General features: G+C 50.2%; 1 protein-coding gene across 1 annotated transcript in view; it reads right to left on the bottom strand.

Moving 5' to 3' along the window:
- Positions 1–1,689: 1,689 nt before the first annotated feature.
- Positions 1,690–21,262, bottom strand: part of LOC119092395 (serine/threonine-protein phosphatase with EF-hands 2) — a 77,096-nt gene continuing 57,523 nt past the window's right edge. Inside the window, exons 8-14 of the mRNA XM_037215358.1 lie at positions 16,137–16,286; positions 12,258–12,344; positions 10,913–11,098; positions 8,010–8,262; positions 4,386–4,549; positions 3,713–3,797; positions 1,690–1,953 (exon numbers count right to left, since the gene is read on the bottom strand). Coding sequence (XP_037071253.1) covers positions 1,751–1,953; positions 3,713–3,797; positions 4,386–4,549; positions 8,010–8,262; positions 10,913–11,098; positions 12,258–12,344; positions 16,137–16,286 — 1,128 coding nt within the window. The 3' untranslated portion in view covers positions 1,690–1,750. The remainder of the gene's footprint in view (positions 1,954–3,712; positions 3,798–4,385; positions 4,550–8,009; positions 8,263–10,912; positions 11,099–12,257; positions 12,345–16,136; positions 16,287–21,262) is intronic.

Here is a 21,262-nt window from a genome sequence, read left to right as displayed (position 1 = left end):
ATGCACTTTGGATTAACAATGTAGCTTAAAGATGAGAACGGCACCGTCAGATCGCAAAGTAAATATGGCCGATAATGCTTTTTGATATAACGCATAATGTCAACATTAGGTGTTAAAAAAACTAAAATCAACAAAGGTTTACAAAGCATGGTACCTTTTTTGAACGGCCCGTTACTTGCAGGTGAGTGGAGCACAGTATCCGGTCTGAAACCGATGCAGCCAACAAAACGCGCTTCTAGCGGACGCGTGCTCGATTCCTCTTTGGCAGAATCGATTCCGACTCCTAGGCAGAGCGCATGAAGTCATCCCGACTCCGAATTTGAGCAGCACAGCACAACTGTGAGTTGACTTTAATTCCGTCTGAAGGAAAACTGTTCAGCTGTGGAATCCATCCCAATGAGCCTTTTCCAACGGAAAGGTTACGTAAAGGCATCTGCAGTGCACCTGGCCCGGCCGCGCTGCTGCCCAATAACTGTTGCTTGCCATATTGAAGAGACACTAATCTAATAATCCGGAACTTTCTGAACAGTTCATTGACATTGACCGATCTTGGGCGAAAACTCGTGGACATAGAAACTGAAATATTCAACTGCCTTGTAAATCAATGACCCTTTTCGCACTTGCAAGGAGCAAATCGAAATCACCGAACACGGTGTTTTCCGAAAATATTTAAAAAAAAAATTAAGTACGGGGCACTTCTTTCGATAGAACGAAAACTAAATATGAACAAATGTTATTTGGTGCACATGCACGCATATAGATTTATGTACACATGGATATATAGAATAATACTGAATATATTCAATTTCGGAACAACCTCAGTGATGGTTTTATGCCTTCGAGCCTGATTTCAGCTCTCGAAACAAATGATAAATTATTGAAATAAAAGTAATAGCCTCAATTTTCGTAGAAATACCAGGAAAACGGAAATATAGATCCATTAATATTTTGGAAACATGCCTTAAATTACTTAACAACTTACATGGTTAATGCCACCCCGACTGCAACAACAATTCGATTGATTTTGATTTTTCCCGGCACCACCTGGACAAAGCAAGAATCTGGTTTCTAGTATGCATGTGACCACCAAAATCAAATGGTCAACTCAGCTAAGTGACTTGTAGTCACTTCAAAATTTCACTTGCATATAAGAAAATAGTACTGTGACGAAGTGCATCAAAGCAGCAAGGACACGGAATACCTATTCTTAAACGTGCCACTGCCAAAAACGAAACATGATTGGGGCGACATGTAGGTAAAACCCATCAAGTTCTGCACATTAAATAAACTGCATCTAAATATGTCGGCATATGGCAGGAGTGTGCGTGGACCGGGTACAGCAAGTTCCATGGGGCCAAATCCCAAGTTATCATGCGACCATGCCAAAAAGGTCAAAGTGATTCTCCCACGCCCCAACCGCCAGCGCAAGTACCGGTCCTACCCTGGGGTCAGCTAACGCCGCAAGGCCTTCAGTCGGCTGAAAGTGCGTTGCCCGAATGACCTCACTCAGTTAGTCTCGCCCCTCACACTCACACTCCTCCTACCAGACGCATATGCTCGCCCTCGTGCGTCCGGACCTCAGGCGCCCTCGTCTCCTCCCCGTTCGTCTTCGTGACCCCACTGCCACCGCACTCATACGCTCGCGACCCCTCGCTCCCCGCTCCCTCGGGGCGAGCTTGCGCTGCTGCGCCGACGAGCTGCGGGTCAGGCCGAGCGTGCCGAGCGGGCGGGGTCACCAGGCCTGCTTGGGTCACCGCGGCTCGCCGCCCGCTCCGCCGCCGTCCACGTTCACTAGGCGGAACGTCTCCAGAAACTCGTTGAAGTCGATGAAGCCGTCTTTGTTGATGTCCATGCTCTTGGCCATGTTGACCATCTCGTCGTAGGGGATCGGCTGGTGCAGGTAGTTCTGGAGCAGCGAGCAAGCGTCGGCGAACTCGTCCAGAGACAGGAACCCTGCCAGAGAGAGGACAGGCGCTGAGGTGGACCCGACTCAGGCTGGCCGATGCTGAGTAGGGCCGATGCTGAGTCAGTCTGACTCTAGTGACTCAGGCTACTCCAGAGGACGGCTGTTGTCACAGAAAACTAGATTACTGAGACACGCCTAGAAGGGCCAGAAAATGAAATTCAGCGTAGTCTGTGTCATTGCCATGCATTTCCTGGTCCTGGGGTTATCGGGGAAGGATCGATGGAGATGCAACTGCGCCTAGACGTCCTAATTTGCATATCATAGTTCACCTCCACTAATAATTTGCCACCACAACATGATTTGGTCAAGGAATCTACAACACTGCTTTACAAGGAATCTACAACACTACTTTATGTTTTCTCATGACTCACATGGCTGCTCTAGACGACGCCGAAATTTACGACTTTGTCCCACTGACCAAGTTTGACCGAGCGAATGTCACTGAAACTCAAGCCAGCCGCCACAAATCCGATGCAGGTTTACGCGAGCACCCCGATGCTGCTTTTCGCTTAATGCAAGCGCATGTCGCGCCTTCGACAGCCCCTGAGGCGTTCAGCAAAGGTGACAAAAACGCCCATCCGGTGAGGTCCCAAATTTAAGTCAATAACTCACTTTCTTCTGGTAGCGTAGCCACGAGAGAGGGAGAGGGGGGGGGGGCCTAGGGTCATGTCCCTCCTCTGGAGTGGGTTGGGCCGTTTAGGACTGAAGGCCACAAGCTTCTTTTTGGAATTTTAAGACGCCCTATGGCTTGTAAAACACAACAAGGCATCAATTAAAAAGGATCCAAAGCCTACACAGCTCCCCTAAATGCAGTAACAGGACCCCTGTGACGAGGAAGACGCTCCTGCGCTGGAAAGATCCATCTGACCCAATTTGACCTCTCCTGAGTCAAACCCGGCCCACATCACCAGTTTCTTGCCATTCAGAATATCAGATGTTATTCACGACGCCCGTGTCTCATTCAGGTCCGTAACAGCACATTCCCATCCACCGACGCAGTGCTTCTCAAAGCTCACGTCCGTTGCATAGAAGCAGCTTTCAGGACGGTTCAACACGTCTAACATAACTACACGGCTGTGTGGGCGTGCCTCTGTTATGCGGCTGAGGGTTTCTGACAGGTGATTGCCTATTCATAGAGTTGTGGGGTGCTAGTTGTAAACGCGCGGACCAGCCAACGAGCGCTATTGCTGATGCATTATGCCCGCAAAGTTAGACAGAAATGGAGGTGGTCGCCTTAAGCTCACGTTCTGCCAAAAGCACACAGTTCAGGCGAATGTTCTTGGGACACTAATACTTAACAAGAAGGGTAACGAACTCCCCTCTAGTCCCATTCATAAGGCTTGAACTGAGGTAGCGCTAATTTATGAAAGGGCGTCATTGTCTACAGCGATGCATTGGCTGGCGCGGTTGAAAGCATCACAGAAAGCTGGAATGAACACGGTGCATTCGGTAACAAAGCACCTGAGGCTGACTTCGAGGAACGCCCCAAGTCGGCTAACACAGCACCTGAGGCTGACTTCGAGGAACAGCCAGGGCTCGTCCAGCTAGGGCAGGAATTAGCAAGATCCGTCACGATCTCACGTGGCTATGCAACAGGAGTGTATCTTCCACTTCAGCAGACCTACGAATTTCAATGGATTGCTGCATAGAATACGCTGCGAAAATCCGAACGGAGAAAAAATGTTTCACAGCGCTTCTCGTCTGTACCTAACGGTTCGTGCAGGCGCGTTCGCGACGCAGTCTCACCAGAGTGGTCTTTGTCGAGAATCCGGAATATAGTCTCCAGCCGCTCTCGGTTTCTGTACAGGGACTCCACCACGCTGGGGCTGTCCTGCGGGCGGGGCCGGCGGACAGTCAGGCAGCGAGTTCGCGGACCCAGCCCAGGCCCGCCAGTTGGTGGCTATGCCACCGACAACCGAGGCGTTGGGGGCTCCGCCGGCGGCGTGCGGCGGCTCGCGGGATCCAAGATCCAATGCCGTGCCATGTAAAAGCGCTCCGCCATCCTGCCGCAGCGACGCACTTGAGTGTATGTAGTGAGGTCAAGGTCAAAGCCGCGAGGTGTGTCGCAGCGTCATTGACCGGAGCAGCGCGGCGGCGGCGACCCCGTACCGCTGCGGGTCATGGCGGAGCACGACACACCGGGAGACGTCGAGACGGTAACACAGAGCGACGGCTCAGACTCATCAGGCCATCACTCCGTTCCAGTAAACACTGAGAATATAACATGTGCTTCAGTACCTGCATATGCGAAAACGATTCAAATAGCCTGGAACTAACATAGAAATGACATCAAAGAGCGATTACTTAAACACATTTCACCGACGTCAGTCACTTTGCACTGCGGTTACAAATAGACTGGGGTAATATACATTACCGAAACCGCATGACTTTATCGTGGACTCCTCGGACAGCGCTTTACCTCGCTTTTCGTAGGAGAAACAGAGCCCACGAACGTGTCGGCGTAGACTATCTTCGAGGAACGCGAGTCCAGAGGCACGATTTTCTCTCGCAGCACGCGCCAGGGGATGCCGGGGCTGCAGTGGTCCTCCATGACCGCCACCCACTCGTGGACAGCTATCAAACCTGAGAAAAACGACAGAAACAATAAGTGATGGAAAGGCTTGAGACGGGACAGTAGTTCGAAAGAGAGGCATCCCCAAAGCGCCGAAAAACCGATCATGCGGATCTTACAACTCGCAAATCTCTGCGGTTTATCCGCCAGCGAACTAAGTGCGAAGCAATGCATTGTAATGCCATTTAATAATTGTCATGTAAATAGAAGTGAATGCGACGTGATATCATGTAATGAAATATGATTTGTCAATGTAATGTATTTCACGTTTGTAATTTGCTGTGCGTTTACCGTGTTTTGTTATTTGTCAGTCACCCGACGAAGGATTGATGCCCAAAATAAAGTGGCATTTCTTTACATATTTTGCATGACTTTCATTTTTCAGGCGCAAGTCGAGACGTTTTGTGTATAACTACGTCACGACTCAAAGAAAGGCTGAAACTCATTAGTGACCGAATTTCGAGCCCGCACTAGGTTGCTCAGTTGCTGCCTGCAGCCTGGCTTCAGTCTGTCGCCGCTCACTCCAGTGTTTGTGGTGCGGTCACGTGATTTTTTTGTGGGGAGCTCTATCCCGAAGGCGCCTGCTTTCGTTAACAAGAGACTGACACACCGAGGCCTTCCTGCCGTCGCTTAGCTGTGTGCGGTGGTACCGAACAGAACCTCTTCGAGTAACGAGCAAACCCCGATCTCCAAGAAACGCCCTCTGAGTCCACTGAACTCCATTTGTAATTGCCTATCCACAAATTAGCTTCCTGGGTCCTGTCCTATGTGCGGCTGGGATTCCCTACATTCTAAGTGGAAACGCTCATCACTCCACTGTAAGGTTTCATCCTGAACTGGAAGCACAAGCCGGCCACGCACTGACCAACCAAGCAGGTCGATGACTGAGCCATAGTCGACCTAACCGGAACGTGCAGGCGTCAACCAGCATGGTCCAGTGACATCAACGTTCTTCACTTGTAATCCCGCCAGCCGCGGCGGTGGATTGCCAAAAAAGTGCCCCGAAGAGGCCAATAACCGTGACACGCCCGGCTGACACCGTTCAGCTGATATCAGTCCTGGAAGCTGTGAGCGAGCACCATAATCCTGACGTGGTAAAAAATCTGGACGGGTAATCGCTTTGTTGTACATGCGTTCAACTGCTTTCAGCTCCGGAAATTGCGTTGGAGCGGCATAGTCCTTGCCAATAACCGGTGGCCGGTTGAAAATAAATGGATGAATTGGACGAAACAGACCAAATAACATTCTTTTAAATACCCAACGTTTTGCTCTGACAACTTGAAGTCATTCATGCACTGTGGAAAGCCACTTACCATTGGTTGACAGCAATGTTAAAAATGAGCAGGGCACAGGAGCCTTTATTTATTTTCTAAGCCCTTCATTACGTAATGTGGTGGCACACGACCAGCCTCATAACCAGGAGTGGCAGGAATGTGTGGCAGGATGGCAGGAAACCATTCTTTTCCAACTCTTTCCTTATCAGACGAGCAGCAGCGTGCATGCATAAGATGGCAGCGGCTGCCCCGCTATCCCTCCCTGCTGCCCCTACCCCACCGCTGCCACCCCTGCTCCATCGGCGCACGCTGTACCGCCGCCACCGGTCACCTGAAGCATACTGTGCCGCTCCACACGCGGTACCAACTCCACTTGAAAAGGAACGTGGCCGACGGAAAGCATTTCTTGAATCCAGTGAATAGAAGTTGAGGCGCTATACACTTCTGAGTGATGTGGAGAGGTATTTTGAGAAGGAAATTTTGTTTTTAGAGTACATCAATTCTGCAAAGTTTTGCATTTGACAAGGCCATAATTTGACGCGAGAACCAACATGCGGCGCTTTCACTGTGACAGCGTTTTGGTCCTTAGCGTCACGGTCAAAGACATAGAACGAAATTCAGAAGGGATAATATTTCCGGTGTTCCAATCATGTTGAGGCTGAAAGCTGTCCTCAAGCACCAGCATTTTCAGTTTGTCTCAGGGCAAGTAAAATTAGATGCTTTGGCAGGTCCATTCCGTTCAACCAAAGGCAGCACGCACCTACAGAATCCATCGCGGCCAACGGGCCTAAAAGGTTTCACTCTATTTTAAATAGAGTTTCTTTGAAATACTCAGCAGGCAGGCAGTAAGAACACATATCAACAGATTATATAGGGGCCGACAGGAGCACCTTTGCGAATTGAATGACATTCGATGCCATGACCCAGTACAGAATACAGTCCATGACCTTCACGGTCATCTGGAATGCTATATCAGGTGCGTGTGTCCTTGCTTGGCCGAAAAAGCTCCGTGTGATGCATGTGAGCATGTGGTGTAATATGTAATTGGTCCAGTTCATGGCTCGTATGGTCTTATCGGCAGTAATGCGCGTGTGCACACGCGCGTCGAAATCGCTCGCATATTCTTACAGACGAAACACCAAGAGAGACGGTGCAATGTCATGAAGCGAAGGAAGAACGGTAGATAACATTGTGCGGCCGGTACAAAAACAGTCACAACAAACACGCCTCAATAAAGACGATGTGGTCTATAGCGTGCATCTATGGGCCATTGGGGAATATTTGAGAATTTCATCGACTGGCCAAATCCATGCGTATGCTTATATGAAATGGATCACGGCATGGGTTGGGTCTATATTTTGGGAAAATTACGGGTCTGAGCACGGGTATGGGTGAGATATTTTCAAAAGTTCTGTTAGTCATGTTAAGAAATTCTACACATTTTACTGCTGGCGCTTTTTTGAGTCATAACAAACACCATTGACGCGACTGTTGAAATTAGCAACGCTAAGGGGTTGGCTGCGAGCTTCGCCAAAACTCTCCAATACTTAAGAAACACAGTATTGTTTGAATGCGAGTGGGTGGATAACGGTTGGGTACAAATGGTTAGGAATAGGCAGCGGGTGGATGTGGGCACATACTAATGGATAGAGCACAGATGGGCAAAGGAAGTCTTTGCGAAGAAGATCTCTGGTGGATATGCGCTCGAACAGTTATGGTATCTACCGCACTAAGCATTCATTAAAATTAGCATAACCGTGATATTTTTCCAAAACAAGCTTATTCCAACACCCATATCACAACACGCTCCAGTTGTGAAAAATACCTTCACCAGGACGCCGAGTAAAGAATGCATTAAAGCTCCCCTCCCTCCTTAACATGTCTTCTTCGTTGGCTACCGCAGACTGTTTTACACCGAAGATGCAAGCTGCTTAGTGCTGTCCATGCCACAGAAGCAAAAACCGCGCTTATTTTCCCAGCATGGTGATCGGGATCACGCTTTTCAGCTCTACGGAAATACAAGAAAAGTTCTCTGAAAGACACTGCGCTCTCAGAGTGATCTCAGACACGCTGAGAATGTTCCTTGCAGTACCATTTAGAGCTTAGCACCGCTCAGCACCGCTTAGGGACCGCTTATAGTATCATCCTAAGCCCAGTAGCATCTCCGCACTTGAGCACGAGACCACATGAGCTCCACCTGTTTCGGCTGGGTCGCGTCTGCTGAACTCATCCATTAGGGCCGCCTTGGAGGCGAGGATCTTCTTCCGAAGCTCGTTGAGGGCGGAGGCCTCTAGAGCGCCGACCCGCTGCCTCATCGGGATGTACTTGGCCTTGGTCTGGGCGTTGAACTGGACGAAGTGCGGCCGCAGCTCGGCTCCTTGCAGCACCACGTAGGCGCCGCGGTTGGAGCCGGGGCCGTAGTAGTTGGACGCTGAGAAGATGGTCAGGCACTGCGAGGAGCGGGAAGAGGTCAGTCGCGTGGCGTGGCCAATCGAAGAGGACCTCCGGCAGACGCTTCGGCAGAACGGGCCACACATTGGTCACACATAACTGATGAGCCATCGCTTTGGACAGGCAGACCACTAATAGGCATGAAAGCTGAGTAAATCTGTGGGGTGAAGATCCAAAGCAAATGCAGGAATTTGTATTGTAAGTCTGTCTGGCTGAATATGTAAATTTGTAAGTAAATCTATAGGCCGAATTTCCAAAACAATTACTGAACCCCGTGTTGACCCCGTGGAAGATATAGACAAAAATGTACCGAAATATAGGTCCTGAGAACTAAACAACAATGGACTTTCTTCGCGAGAAAAATAAAATAGTAACAGTGCACCAGCGTCAAAGCACGCAACTCCAGTGATATATCCGACCAAATGTGTGGTAGGCGGATGTTCTGGCGACCGCTTTCACATCCCTGAGAGTGATTGCGACACAGTTTTAATGGAGGAACTTCCTCGTCGCCTTGGGGAGCAGACGTCATCACACCGACAGCCTGGGGAAAACACCACGCTGTCACTGACTGGGTGTTTTCGGCTGGTGGTAGAAGCCATCAAAGTCCGTGTCGGCGAAGGCTTTCAGATAAACAGTGGGTAATCTCAGACATCCCAAATCTTCCCTACAACCCCGCAGTATTTTCAGATCAGACGCCGAGTCATCCCATTCAACGCGTGACGCGTTCTACGCGAGACAGTTCGAGAGGTCATTGGGGACGTTGGAAGTTTGGTCGCGCTGTGCTCAAGCAATAGGACCAGGCTGAGGTGCCCCGGACGTCTCCGTCAGCCGCCGGACACGGCTCCGTCAGCTGCCGGGCACGTCTCCGTCGGCTGCCGGGCACGCCTCAGTCAGCTGCCGGGCACGCCTCAGTCAGCTGCCGGGCGCGTCTCCGTCAGCTGTCGGGCGCGTCGCCGTCGGCTGCCGGGCACGGCCTGTCAGCTGCCGGGCACGGCTCCGTCAGCTGCCGGGCACGGCTCCGTCAGCAGCCGTGCACGGCTCCGTCAGCTGCCGGGCACGCCTCAGTCAGCTGCCGGGCACGCTTCAGTCAGCTGCCGGCACGTCTCCGTCAGCTGCCGGGCACGGCTCCTTCAGCTGCCGGGCACGTCTCCGTCAGCTGCCGGGCACGCCTCAGTCGGCTGCTGGGCACGCCTCAGTCAGCTGCCGGGCACGCCTCAGTCAGCTACTGGGCAAGTCTCCGTCAGCTGCCGGGCACGCCTCAGTCAGCTGCCGGGCACGCCTCAGTCAGCTGCCGGGCTCGTTTTCGTCAGCTGCGGGGGGCGTCGCCGTCAGGTGCCGGACACGGTTGCGCCAGTTCAAACGTGGCGAGCGTGACGTCACGTGCCGCGGGACGCGAACAGCAGAATAATGCCGCGCTAGGAACGGGACCAAATGACATACAAGTGCGTTCCGGGGGTTACCCTATCATAATTGACTCATTCAATCGCGTAGATTCACCGACTCTAGATTCGCTGAGTCGTCGTAGTCGGAGAGGAGCTTTGAGATCTGGTGCAACGAGGACACGGTACAAAACGGCTAAAAACGTGCTCACTTGTCGCAATGACTGGCGGACCTTACATTCAGAAGCAATCTGAAAGGACTGTCACGAGACAGGAACCGTCTGCTGCTCTAAAGAAGATGTTCAAGTGTTCTTCAGTTCCTCAGGAAATGCCGGAGTCTCCTGGCAGCCGTGGGAGCAGCCACATCCCAGATACTTGGGAGGGGGGGGGGGGGGAGGGGGAGGGGCAGAGTCTGAGGGCCTTTTGCCGCGCTAGCCCAACGCCTTTGCGGCATGGAACGAGTGGCGTGATGAGGTATGTAAATGTTGCTATCGTGCAGATGACGATAAAACACGGGCAGATGGAGCTAGCCGCCCCTGCAAACCCGAACAATAGGTCGTATCAATGCATTGGGCGTCCCTCTTTCGTAAGCTTAGCGATCGGGGGATTACTGATCTGTATCGCTGCCGCGCAGATTTTCAAAGGGCTGCTGGAAAACGGACCGGCCTTGTGTTCGGTAGTGCTCTTCAGTCTGGTCCACCAAATCGATGATTTTAAAGTGGTTTATGTTTTCGGTGCCTGTGGGGAAAATGCTGTAAACCACGGATGCCTTCTACCTGGGGCGGATCCTGGTTTTTGGACCGTCTTACGCCTGCCTAGATCTCATAGCCCTATCCATTCTATTTACGTACAAAGGGGTAATACAGCCGCATGGTCGGGTGATGAAACTACACAATTTGCGGTTAATTAACGTTATTGCAAGATCAGCACGCCGCCTAGCCTACCGAAATGTGTCCTAACAGCGAAGGTGAATGCTTATTTGACGAGCGATGTCGGGGACAGAGGCTGATTCGGGGAAACATAGACAACATGCCTCCCAGCTTCCACGGCTGGATATGCCCACACTCGCGTGGACAACGGAAACACTTCTATGATAACAACTAGTCGCAAAATGAACGCCGTCAATAGGCAAGCGTCCGAGCACCACGCACTGCACACACATACATAATGATAATGAGGCCTGGTGACGCTAAAAGCGAGATGCCAACTGCCTGAAGGGCTGGATATCGACCACGCGCGGCCACCTCGCCCAGCCAGCAGCCGCCCGTACCTTGTCGTCGTGCGTGTACTCGTATCCCTCCGCCTTGCACTCGTGCGACCGGATCAGCAGGTCGAGGTCGTTGATGCGCAGCAGCTTGTGCGTGACGTCGGGGCCGAAGTAGCAGCCTCCGCCGCGGAACACGTTCGGCTCGCAACCCGGCGTGCTCTGCGGGTCGCTCCAGAGCACGTCCAGCACCTGGCGGCGCCGGCCGGTCTGACGTCAGACCGCTGAGTGTGGCGTCATACGCGGCGTGCTCTGCGGGTCGCTCCAGAGCACGTCCAGCACCTGGCGGCGCCGGCCGGTCTGACGTCAGACCTCTGAGTGTGGCGTCATACGCGGCGTGCTCTGCGGGTCGCTCCAGAGCACGTCCAGCACCTGCCGACGCCGGCGGTCTGACGTCAGACCGCGGGGTGTGACGTCATACGCGGCGTGCTCTGCTGGTCGCTCCAGAGCACGTCCTGCACCTGCCGGCGCCGGCCGGTCTGACGTCAGACCGCGGGTGTGGCGTCATACGCGGCGGCCGGCGTCGATACGGGGACGGCAACGGCGCAGAGGTCGGCCGGTTGGGGCGCGCCGCCGGCCGGCCGAGCGGACTGAGACGGCCGTCATCGAGATTGGTCCTCGGTAGATGGCTAATTTTGGACGCGCCACTAATTCGGTGTGTCAATCAGGTGACGGCAGAGCCGCCCACTCCGCGCCACCAGGGGCCGAGCGATTTAGTGGAGGACATACGGCGGTGACGTCAGCGCACCGACGGGCGTGCGGCAGGCCCACGTCAGCCACGGGCTGCATGGTCAGATACAACGGCAAGCTGGGATCACCTTGCCAGATCTCAAACGCGAGGTCATTTGAATAACTACCTAGCCGGCTTCAAACACGGACAATAACCGTCACCATCCCTATTGATTTCTAGTACGACACAGGCCGTGCTGCAGATCCTCCGACTGGCTTATCGTTGGCAACATGGGCTCAAAGGAATGATAAATCACCCAGGGATTTTGATATTTTAGGATATCATTGTGCCTTGATGACCGTCCTTCTGGCGCATATTTCACGATTCTGTCACGTGATAAATTGTATCCTGTCATAATTCTACTATCCCTTGGACCACCACATTTCTTGCCGAGCGCGACCCCCCGGGTGAAATGGACATATGCCTAGCTTGCTGGTGACAAGACCGCAGTAAGGGCTCCGCCGGGCTGCGGGAACAGACCGCAGCAAGGGCTCTGCCGGACTGCAGGATCAGACCGCAGTGAGGGCCCCGCCGGGCAGCGGAACCAGCCCGCAGTAAGGGCTCTATCGGGCTGCGGAACCAGGCCGCAGTGAGGACTCCGCCGGGCCGCTGGGCGAGTACCTGCTTCCAGCCGATTCTGTGGCGCATGTGGTCCGTGGAGCTGGTGTTGTCGTGAAGCCGCTCCGGCATTCTCAGCACAGAGGAGTACTGGAACAGGTGGGACGGGTCAGAAGACTCCAGACTCGCACCGGTTCGCTGGCAATGACGGCGAGCCATGGGAGCTGCCGTGCACTGCCGGCCCTGTGACAAGCTAGGGAGGGCGTCGGCGGCGCTCCTCCAGCGACGCGAGACATCCTCCATTTTCCACGAAGCAGTGGTTTACGTCAGTTTCCGGAGATAAATAAGTTCAAAAGCTGCGCGGAAATTAAAAGCAACAGAGGTGACGCATACTCCGGAATTACTTTGTTTACACGAAACTGTGCGCAGCAAAATTGAGAGAAACAAAAAAGGCCCAGACTTCCTCACTAGGTGTATCATTAGTGCATGTTCTTGAAGGATGCTGGACTCCCAAATGGTGTCAGGCAAGAACCCTTAGGCTTCCATAGTGTTCCGAATGGCATAATGGCACGCACTTCCAATAGCTGCTCCCACGAAGCTTTCCCATCGTAGTGAACGCACCCAACAGCTGCGCTGGTAACATTTTTTTTGGAAGCGCATGCATGCGCGCACCGATAGAAAGCTCCGGGGGAACATTGCGAAAACTCATCCACGAGAAGCTTTTTCAGAGATACAGGTCGTTTGCGAAAAAACACTTTTGTGACCAGTAGGTTACGGGAGGGTTATACTCAAGTCACTTAATCGAGCATGTTTGCGGCGGCGCTGGCTGCCCAGGCGAGCGAACATCGCGGGGGTAACCTGGCGCGTCCGAGACCACCCCGTCGCTGATTGGTTGAGGATCAGCCGGGCCCACGTAAGCCGATTCCCAGCTGGCGGCAGCGCACCGCGATAATGGATCCGAACAGGACTGAGTCGCGCCGGGACCCCGACCAGCAGATCCCAGGAGAACAGGCCCTAGCCCGCCGCCCGCAGTCTTCAAGGGCAAACGGTTGTGGTGTAGAAAGAGCCAAATGGACGGCGCTTGGGCAAGAAGAACCACGCAGGGAATGGAGAATAAACCAGAATTTTTCAAACCTAATGAATGTGTAGACAGATATATATATATATATATATATATATATATATATATATATATATATATATACATATTCTATATATATATATATATATATATATATACATATGTAAAATGAAGCTATATGTATAGGTATATATAAAGATACATAAATACATGCATACAACATAGAGCTATATATGTACAGCTATATAAATATACATCATGGAGCTATATATATATATATATATATATATATATATATATATATATATATATATATATACATATAGCTATGTCACCCGGAGAGCTTTACGAAACAATCCAAGCAATCAGAGACAACTCGATTTATCAGAGCACGGACACCGGCCAAGCTCCTAACATGTAGGCAAAGGTGAAAAACCTCGTCAGCAAGATGTTTAGAATTGCATACGAACGCACCAGACGCACGGCATGGTGGCAACCAATCCTCTGGCAGACAGCCTTCAGGGAAACCCAAAACTTCACAAGAAGGGATTGCCTCTTCGGGCCATCGTCAGAGGCAGAGATCACGCGACAAAGCGCCTGGCTGAGCGTGCGGGAGAAGAACGGCAAATTAGTGTGGAAAACCAAGAATTCTTCATCCGTGATACACCACACTTTTTCCGAAAACTTGAAAAGTTGTCACATTCGATCAGGTCTCATAATGAGTGCATCCTGATCCTCTCTTGCATGGACGTGAGCAAACTTTTCCCCAGTGTACCACAGCGGGAGGTATTGCGGCGTGCCAATCGCTCGTAACCAACGCCAATCGCCAAAAATTCCAACGGAAAGCGTATACAAACTACTGAGCTAGTGTTAAGGAACAACAACTGCAACCTGGGTTCAAACGCGCAGTTAATGCAAGCTGAAGAACCACCAGTAGGCTCGAAAATGTGGAAAATTTGTGAGCGCGTATTTGAAGGCATAGTTATCAGAGCTTGAACCAAAATCGGACTCAAACCGTTAGCTTACTTTAGATATATCGATGACATTTTTTGGGTATGGCTGCATGGTGAGGTAGCATTAAAAAAGCGTCATGGTGTTGCAAACAACGTGCTCCAGAAATTCAAGTTGACCTTCATTGTTCCAAAACTGACATGCAATTTTTAAATGCAATTGTAAGGGTAAAAGGCGGCCATATCCAAGTTAATTTATTTTCGAAGCTATTCGAAAGCAAAAGCTACCTTCATTTTTCATCACATCATCCTTAACACTGGGCGCACAATGACCGCGGATGTCAACGTGCCCTTAAGCCCAAATAATAACAACGCCCTCCTTACCACACGGCCAAAATGATGTCATATCGTGCATATACGATATCATACCATTTTATTATCAATAATATCATACCATTTTGTTATCAATTATATCGTGCGTAAACGAGAACGTGAAAGCTAGGCCTTAGAAACAAGGACATCCCGGCAGAGGGATTAATAATAGCTTCAGTAGGGTGGGCAAATTTGACCGTGAACAACTTTTTCGCAGCTGCAAACAGAGCAAGATTTGACAGAATCATGTTTTAGTAAAGGCACATACAATGTCTTGTACGTATGATCAAACCGTTGGATGTAAAACAAGCCAAGTTGTATATGATGTTCATTGTGATGTGTGTGAATGTGTACGTTATATCGGGGAGTCAGGGAGACCCGTTCGGCAAACCAACTATCAGGTCAACAAGACCATTGGTGGACTTCCCCGTATCCATCCACTTTAACTCAATGGGCCACTCAACGACGTAAAATTTGTTGACTTGGAGGGGGTGTGGAGCAAAACTGCGATATATAGAAGGCTCAGAGAGAGAAACAATGGATTATTACGCTGGAAAATTGCGCCTTTCAGGTGGCACTCACCGAAAAAACAAAATCTAATGTGCAAAATTTGTCAAGGAAGTGAACTAGAAGGGGGCTATTCCACAACCAATGCACATGCGTCGATTATTTGTGTTATGAAAGGACGTGGAAAGAACGGATCGTTCAGACTGAAGCAGATTCAAATAGAGCTGAAGCCTCTGCTGGTAGAATGCTGGTATATATATAAAATTGTGAATACAAATGTATGTGCATAAAATGTGGATATATATATATATATTATATATATATATATATTTAGATGGCAATATATACACACATTTATATCTATATATATCTAGTATATATATCTCTACTCTATCCCGAAAGCTCTCGGCGGTTCCTCTCTCTCTCTCTCTCTTTCTCTCTCTCTCTTTCCCTCTCTCTCTCCCTATCCTCTCTCCTCTCCCTTCTCCTCTCCCTCTCCCCCTCCTCTCTCTCTCTCCCCTCCTCTCTCCCTCCCTCTCTCTCCTCCTTCCCTCCTCTCCTCTAATCTCCTCTCTCCTCTCTTCTCTCTCCTCTCTCTCTCTCTCTCTCTCTCTTCTCTCTCTCTCTAGTTTTGTGACAAAAATTGACGGATGTTTCGCTTTTTGTACCTTAATTGTAGCCACAAAGGCACGCACGTTGCGGGTTTCATCAGTCGATTAGCATTTGATGAATTTACCAATTCTGTCTCAAATATGGTAGGAGTTTTCAAAAATGTTTTTTTTAATGTTTTGTGATGGGAATGACCCGTTTTTTTTATCACAATTCGCAAGATGAGTGCGATGGGCTCCCAAATACTAAACGACTGTGGCGGATAACCCGTCCTTAAAGTCCCGAACATTCGAATACAGTTCTTCTATCTATCGCTGAGCTAAGCAACGCCTCGCATGCCGCCACCGCCGCCAGACAGCAAAACACGCACACCTTCCCTCGCGGCGTGCCCTCCCGGACACCTGACCTTAGCCGGCGACAGACCTGGTGTCGGTCGATGGCCTCCAGACCGTGCAGGTCTGTGTCGAACGACACGCCGCCGTGCACCACGAGCACGCGCCGGTCGATGATGGTGCCCACCGGCAGCCAGGAGAACACCTCCTCGAGGAGCGCCAGCAGTGCAGACGAGTGACCCTGCAGCAGACAGCCGGCCCGACCGGCAGGGTCAGGCACCGGTGCACCGGCCGACGCGCGGCGGCAACCAGCGCACGGCAATGATTCAAACATGGCAAGGCGGGGAAATGGGAACGGGGTGCCGTGGCAGAGGGGGGTCTGACACCCACTGGCATGAACGCATAGCTAGACGCGTTCTTAAAAGAAGGAGCCCACACAGAATGGTACTTAAAACATGCATACACTGATATTCCATGATCATTGTGTGTGCTCAGTCGCACCGATGTCTCTGCCTGACACACATTTAAAACGCATCAGGTCTTGATGGCCAGAACAGAGACATTTGCCTCCGTAATCAAAATGTGATTAGTGCAAGGCCACACGTTCCCTAATTTCCATTGGATGGACCAACTCGTTCGTCTGTGCCACATTTAATCCGATTTTGTCCAGGAAATTTCGCTTTTATTCGACGCCAATGGGCTCCATTAACCACTGAGATCTCGGAGTCCGCCTAGCTAACTTCGCTGTTCTATTACCCACATTTACCGGGGGGGGGGGGGGGAGGGGGGGGAGTAAACTCTCTTAAGACAAGCACAATTTAAATAGCGCTGTTAATGGTGGACACGGAGGGAGAAAGCGCGCTGGAAGTAATTCCATGGTCACGCATCGCCCAGCTGTGAACGGCACGTTACATGACATAATAAATGAACTCTGAGATAAATGTAGACCATTGCATCGGGTAAATATACGCAGTCCAATGCGGGGCCCTGCCTCAACTGGAATCGTCATGCGTTTCGAAGTTTGCGCGCACTATATGCGCCGGACAAGTCACAGCACAGCGATTGATGCGCTCACACATGGAGTAGACGTGCCCCGAGGAGTAGAGTGATTCTGTTTTCATGACAATGAAGTAGACTACATTTGCATTACCTGTATATCTTTTATTACTGGATTTCTTTCGCAGGTTATAGCTGATAAGATTACATCGATTTTACGAGACATTTAGGTTGGTTCGTGTGCAGGTAAAGGGAGCATTTCACATTTGTGTGGAGCTTTAAACTGCAACAGCCATTTTGAAGATCGTTCGGAACAGTTCACAGTCACTCCGTTATAAAGACTTCCCTCCAATTTCTGAGCTGCGCGCCTGCAAAAATGCAGACTATTACGGGAAGATTTTTCAAGGTCACCCAGGAATTCATGGCGCCACAGTAAAGTCTTTCCAGTCTTGCCATTTCATTAGCCATGAGGCGATTACGGCCAATAAAAACATAATCGTCGAGTCGTTCATAGCTGACGTTCGTGAGCACGATTTCCAGATATAACGGCTGTCAATTGGCTCTTAGTCAATGCTGTGCAAGGTACGGTGGTGCAGTCAAACAATGACGTATTGAGGAGCATATTCACTGAACAAAGAGGTCGTGTTGTCTAAGACAGACTTTTCCAAATAGCATTATACTATCAGGTATAAGTGAGCTTATTTCATCGAATCTGACGCTTGCTTCAACACCTTCACATGTGGAACATTCCCTTTAAGTATCCGAACTCTTACCCCCAGTGCTCCTGGATCCGTCCGTAGCAATTCGTATGCACCACACGCACGCACGCACGCCCGCCCGCCCGCCCGCCCAGCCGCCCGCACGCACACCTAAACGTAGTCAATCGTAAGACAACATATCAGTTAGTGACTCACTCCAGTCCAGGATCGGCCGGGTGAAGTGCGTCGTGCGGCACGTTTGCCCTGAACAGGCAGTGATTCTTCCTGACACCTCCCAAAAGCCTAGCAAGGCAGGCCCAGGTAGCAGGTAAGACGATTTGAAATGCAGCTGTCACGAAAGGAACACCGGGAGAAAGGAGGTCGGAAGAACCCCCGCGTTAAGATAAGATTAAAGCCAAGGTTAACGACCTCGTAGATATTACCCACAAGAACTGCGCGGACCTCACCGACACGAGAACGGTCATGGAACTGAGGCCGAGCACACTGGGCCTTCCGTTCACCGCATCCTTCACAAGTCTGGACACGCCCTGGGGGCTCGTCATTTGCGATGCCATTAAGGGGTCCTCTCTCGACGACTCAGGGACCACACTTAGCTGGTGACGGTGGGCGGTGTCAGCCTTATGATGAACAAGTGAGAAAGGGAGCTGAGCCCATTGCATCTCTCTTTGCGATCGATGGCGCATATTCGATGGATCTGGTCAGGCATGCGCGGTAATTCTCATCCATTTATACGTAGTTTGCGGTCACAGGTAACCTACGTTACAGGTCTGTCATGAACTGAAACCGCTTTGTTGCAGCTTAAACCTCTCACTCAAAATGTTTACGCGCTCTAATGTCCGAGGCGTGTACATTTGTGAATTTCCTGTTGCTTTCAAAGCAGAGCAAAACAGCAGGCAGCACCAAGCAGCACTCTTGCAGGGCGTTTGTTACAAATTCGACAGGCGCATTTCTCAGCAAAGTAGGCTGGACAACATCCACCTGGTTGCCCTGCAGTTGACCACGCCAGATTCCAAACAGCCTGGCGACCATACATTATGTACAGGTCAAAAGAGACAATGCATTATATGTAGGTCACAGGAGACGATACATTATATGCAGGTCACAGAAGACGCTGCACCTGGCTCCGGGGAAATTACGTTTTTCGTGCAACGAGGTCGATAACGCCTGTTCCAGAAACCACTTGTTTTGATTGGGCGACAGCAAGCCAGACAAAGCCGGATATTCTCTTCCTAGCAAATCAGTCCAGTAGCCATGCCTTGTTTTTAAGAACAAAATGTTGATCTGATATTAGCCTGGCGAACACGCCAATGCTCCTGAAGGACGTCATGCCCAGTGATGTGCATGAAACATGAATCATGTTACAGATCGCCAACACTACAGTGTCCCTGTCCCTGTGTCCCTGTGTCAGTGTCTCCCATGTGAGAGAACGTGACGATGATAAATAACGAAATATCATCCGAGCTCGCACATAGCTTTGGGCGGAGACCAACATGTGTCCCTGGCACTCTGAGGCCAAGGCCCCAATTTTCATATAAGAAGAAACGCATTCGGATCTTGCATTTTTGACATAAAGAGTTGAAAGTTCTGGTTATGAGTTGATGGCATTTATTATATATCCAGTAGCGTCAAAATAAGTGTTACTTAACGTTGCAACATCATTTAGCCAGCACCTTGTAGTAGATCAAAGACCGTTTACTCAACGTAAGAGCTTTGTACTCACAATACCACAATTGTGTTTTGATGTCAATATCAAATGTCGTCTATTTAAAACCATACATATATTTATGTTGTTATTTAGTTACATTTACTTAGTTACAGTTGTTTATATTGATTATATTCTATCATATGCATATCTATATCATATATGTATTCATATGCTATATTACAACAATTATGCAAATGTAATCATTATTTAGCATTACCACATCGCTTAACCAGTACCTTCTGGCATAATGAACCTCGTAAACTAAGCATGAAGATTTTCTTCTAATAATGTCCCAATTATGTTTTATTTCTTGGCCGACCACACGGAATGTGCAAATCTCACTTGACGAGCTTCAAGCCAACTAGACATTGTTTGATGCAGAAATTATGCATGTAATGATAATGATGATTCAGTCATGTATCTAGTGCATATGATTATGCAGTGATGTATCCAGTGATGATGACGATACAATTATGATGAACTTAAGACATCTCATGATATCAAGCCGTAACCCTCGCCATGATGCGGGGGGAGTCAAACCCCTGTTTTTAACACACACCTACCACGATGTCGTCCAATCGCGCCAACATACTCACCCTTTCCTAGAAACTAGAACTAGAAACACAGAACAAGACACCAACTGTGACACTTCGCCGAGACCAATCGACATATTTTTTACGGGGCACTATCGTGCTAAGTTTACAAATGACTGGGGGCCAAACAGTCCTTTATCATCCATTTTCGTTATGAAGAACGACTACAAGCAGGCGTAACTCTGGCAACGAACAAGCCTTTACGAGTCAAAGCATTCGCCCGCCGGCTAGACCCGCGCAAGTGCGTCATTACCGTAACAGTCAACTCGTGCGGAACGTCGCAGCAGAGGAGCTGTCCAGTCGTTTGTGCGACAACTGTGCCATCGCTCACACGAGGAGTGGGGGCAAACAACGTCGCTGGCATACGCTCGAAGCAGCGCTGAAAGTCGGTCAAATACCAAACACTCTGTTTTCAGACTCTAAATGATGTACTTGCATTCTGTTCCGGAGAATGTAGAGTTACTTATCTCTGCCGCCCGAGTAAATCATTACCGAGACTACCGAGAGAGTGTGCTCTCTCTTGTTCTCACTCACTCACTCACTCCTCTCTCTCTCTCTCTCTCTCTCTCTCTCTCTCTCTCTCTCTCTCTCTCTCTCTCTCTCTCTCTCTCTCTCTCTCTCTCTCTCTCTCTCTCTCTCTCTCTCTCTCTCTCTCTCTCTCTCTCTCTCTCTCTCACGCTCTCTCTCTCGCGTATCCTGTCGATCTGTCGCGTATCCCCATTTCTAGCCAGATGCAGGGCATAGAAGAGTACATAGATCACGGCGAAATTGGCACATAACCTGGATTCAATTTCAGCCCCCACTACGCGTATTGATGCCCATTCATAGCCCTGGCAGCCAAGCCTGCCAGGCCGAGCGTTTGGCAGCGAACGCTGCGTTGTCTCGTTCATGGCTGGCCGTGGCATTACGAGTTCCGAAAATTCTGCACGATTAGTGCATGATCCATTGTTCGTCCGTGACTCGCGAAATGCCCAGCTCCATGAAATGGGCGGCTCAACCAGCGGCAGCACCATGTGCTGTCACCGACTGAAACAGGCAAGAGCGGCTTATTGGCATTATTGTTCGCCGCAGGGCCGGGATCAGCAAAGAGGATGCAAAATTAATGGTTTTGGGGTACGTCTGAACGCCGGTGGTTTTTCACCGCCTTAACACTTATAGGCCAGTTGAATACCTCTCGCAGAGCGAGGGGTATTCAACCGGCCAA

This window comes from Pollicipes pollicipes, unplaced genomic scaffold, assembly GCF_011947565.3.
Source record: "Pollicipes pollicipes isolate AB1234 unplaced genomic scaffold, Ppol_2.1 Scaffold_3447;HRSCAF=4054_pilon_pilon_pilon, whole genome shotgun sequence".
In the NCBI taxonomy this organism is placed as follows: Eukaryota; Metazoa; Arthropoda; class Thecostraca; order Pollicipedomorpha; family Pollicipedidae; genus Pollicipes; species Pollicipes pollicipes.
The sequence above is the reverse complement of the archived record's forward strand: the minus strand, read 5'-3'. Positions and strand labels throughout refer to the sequence as shown.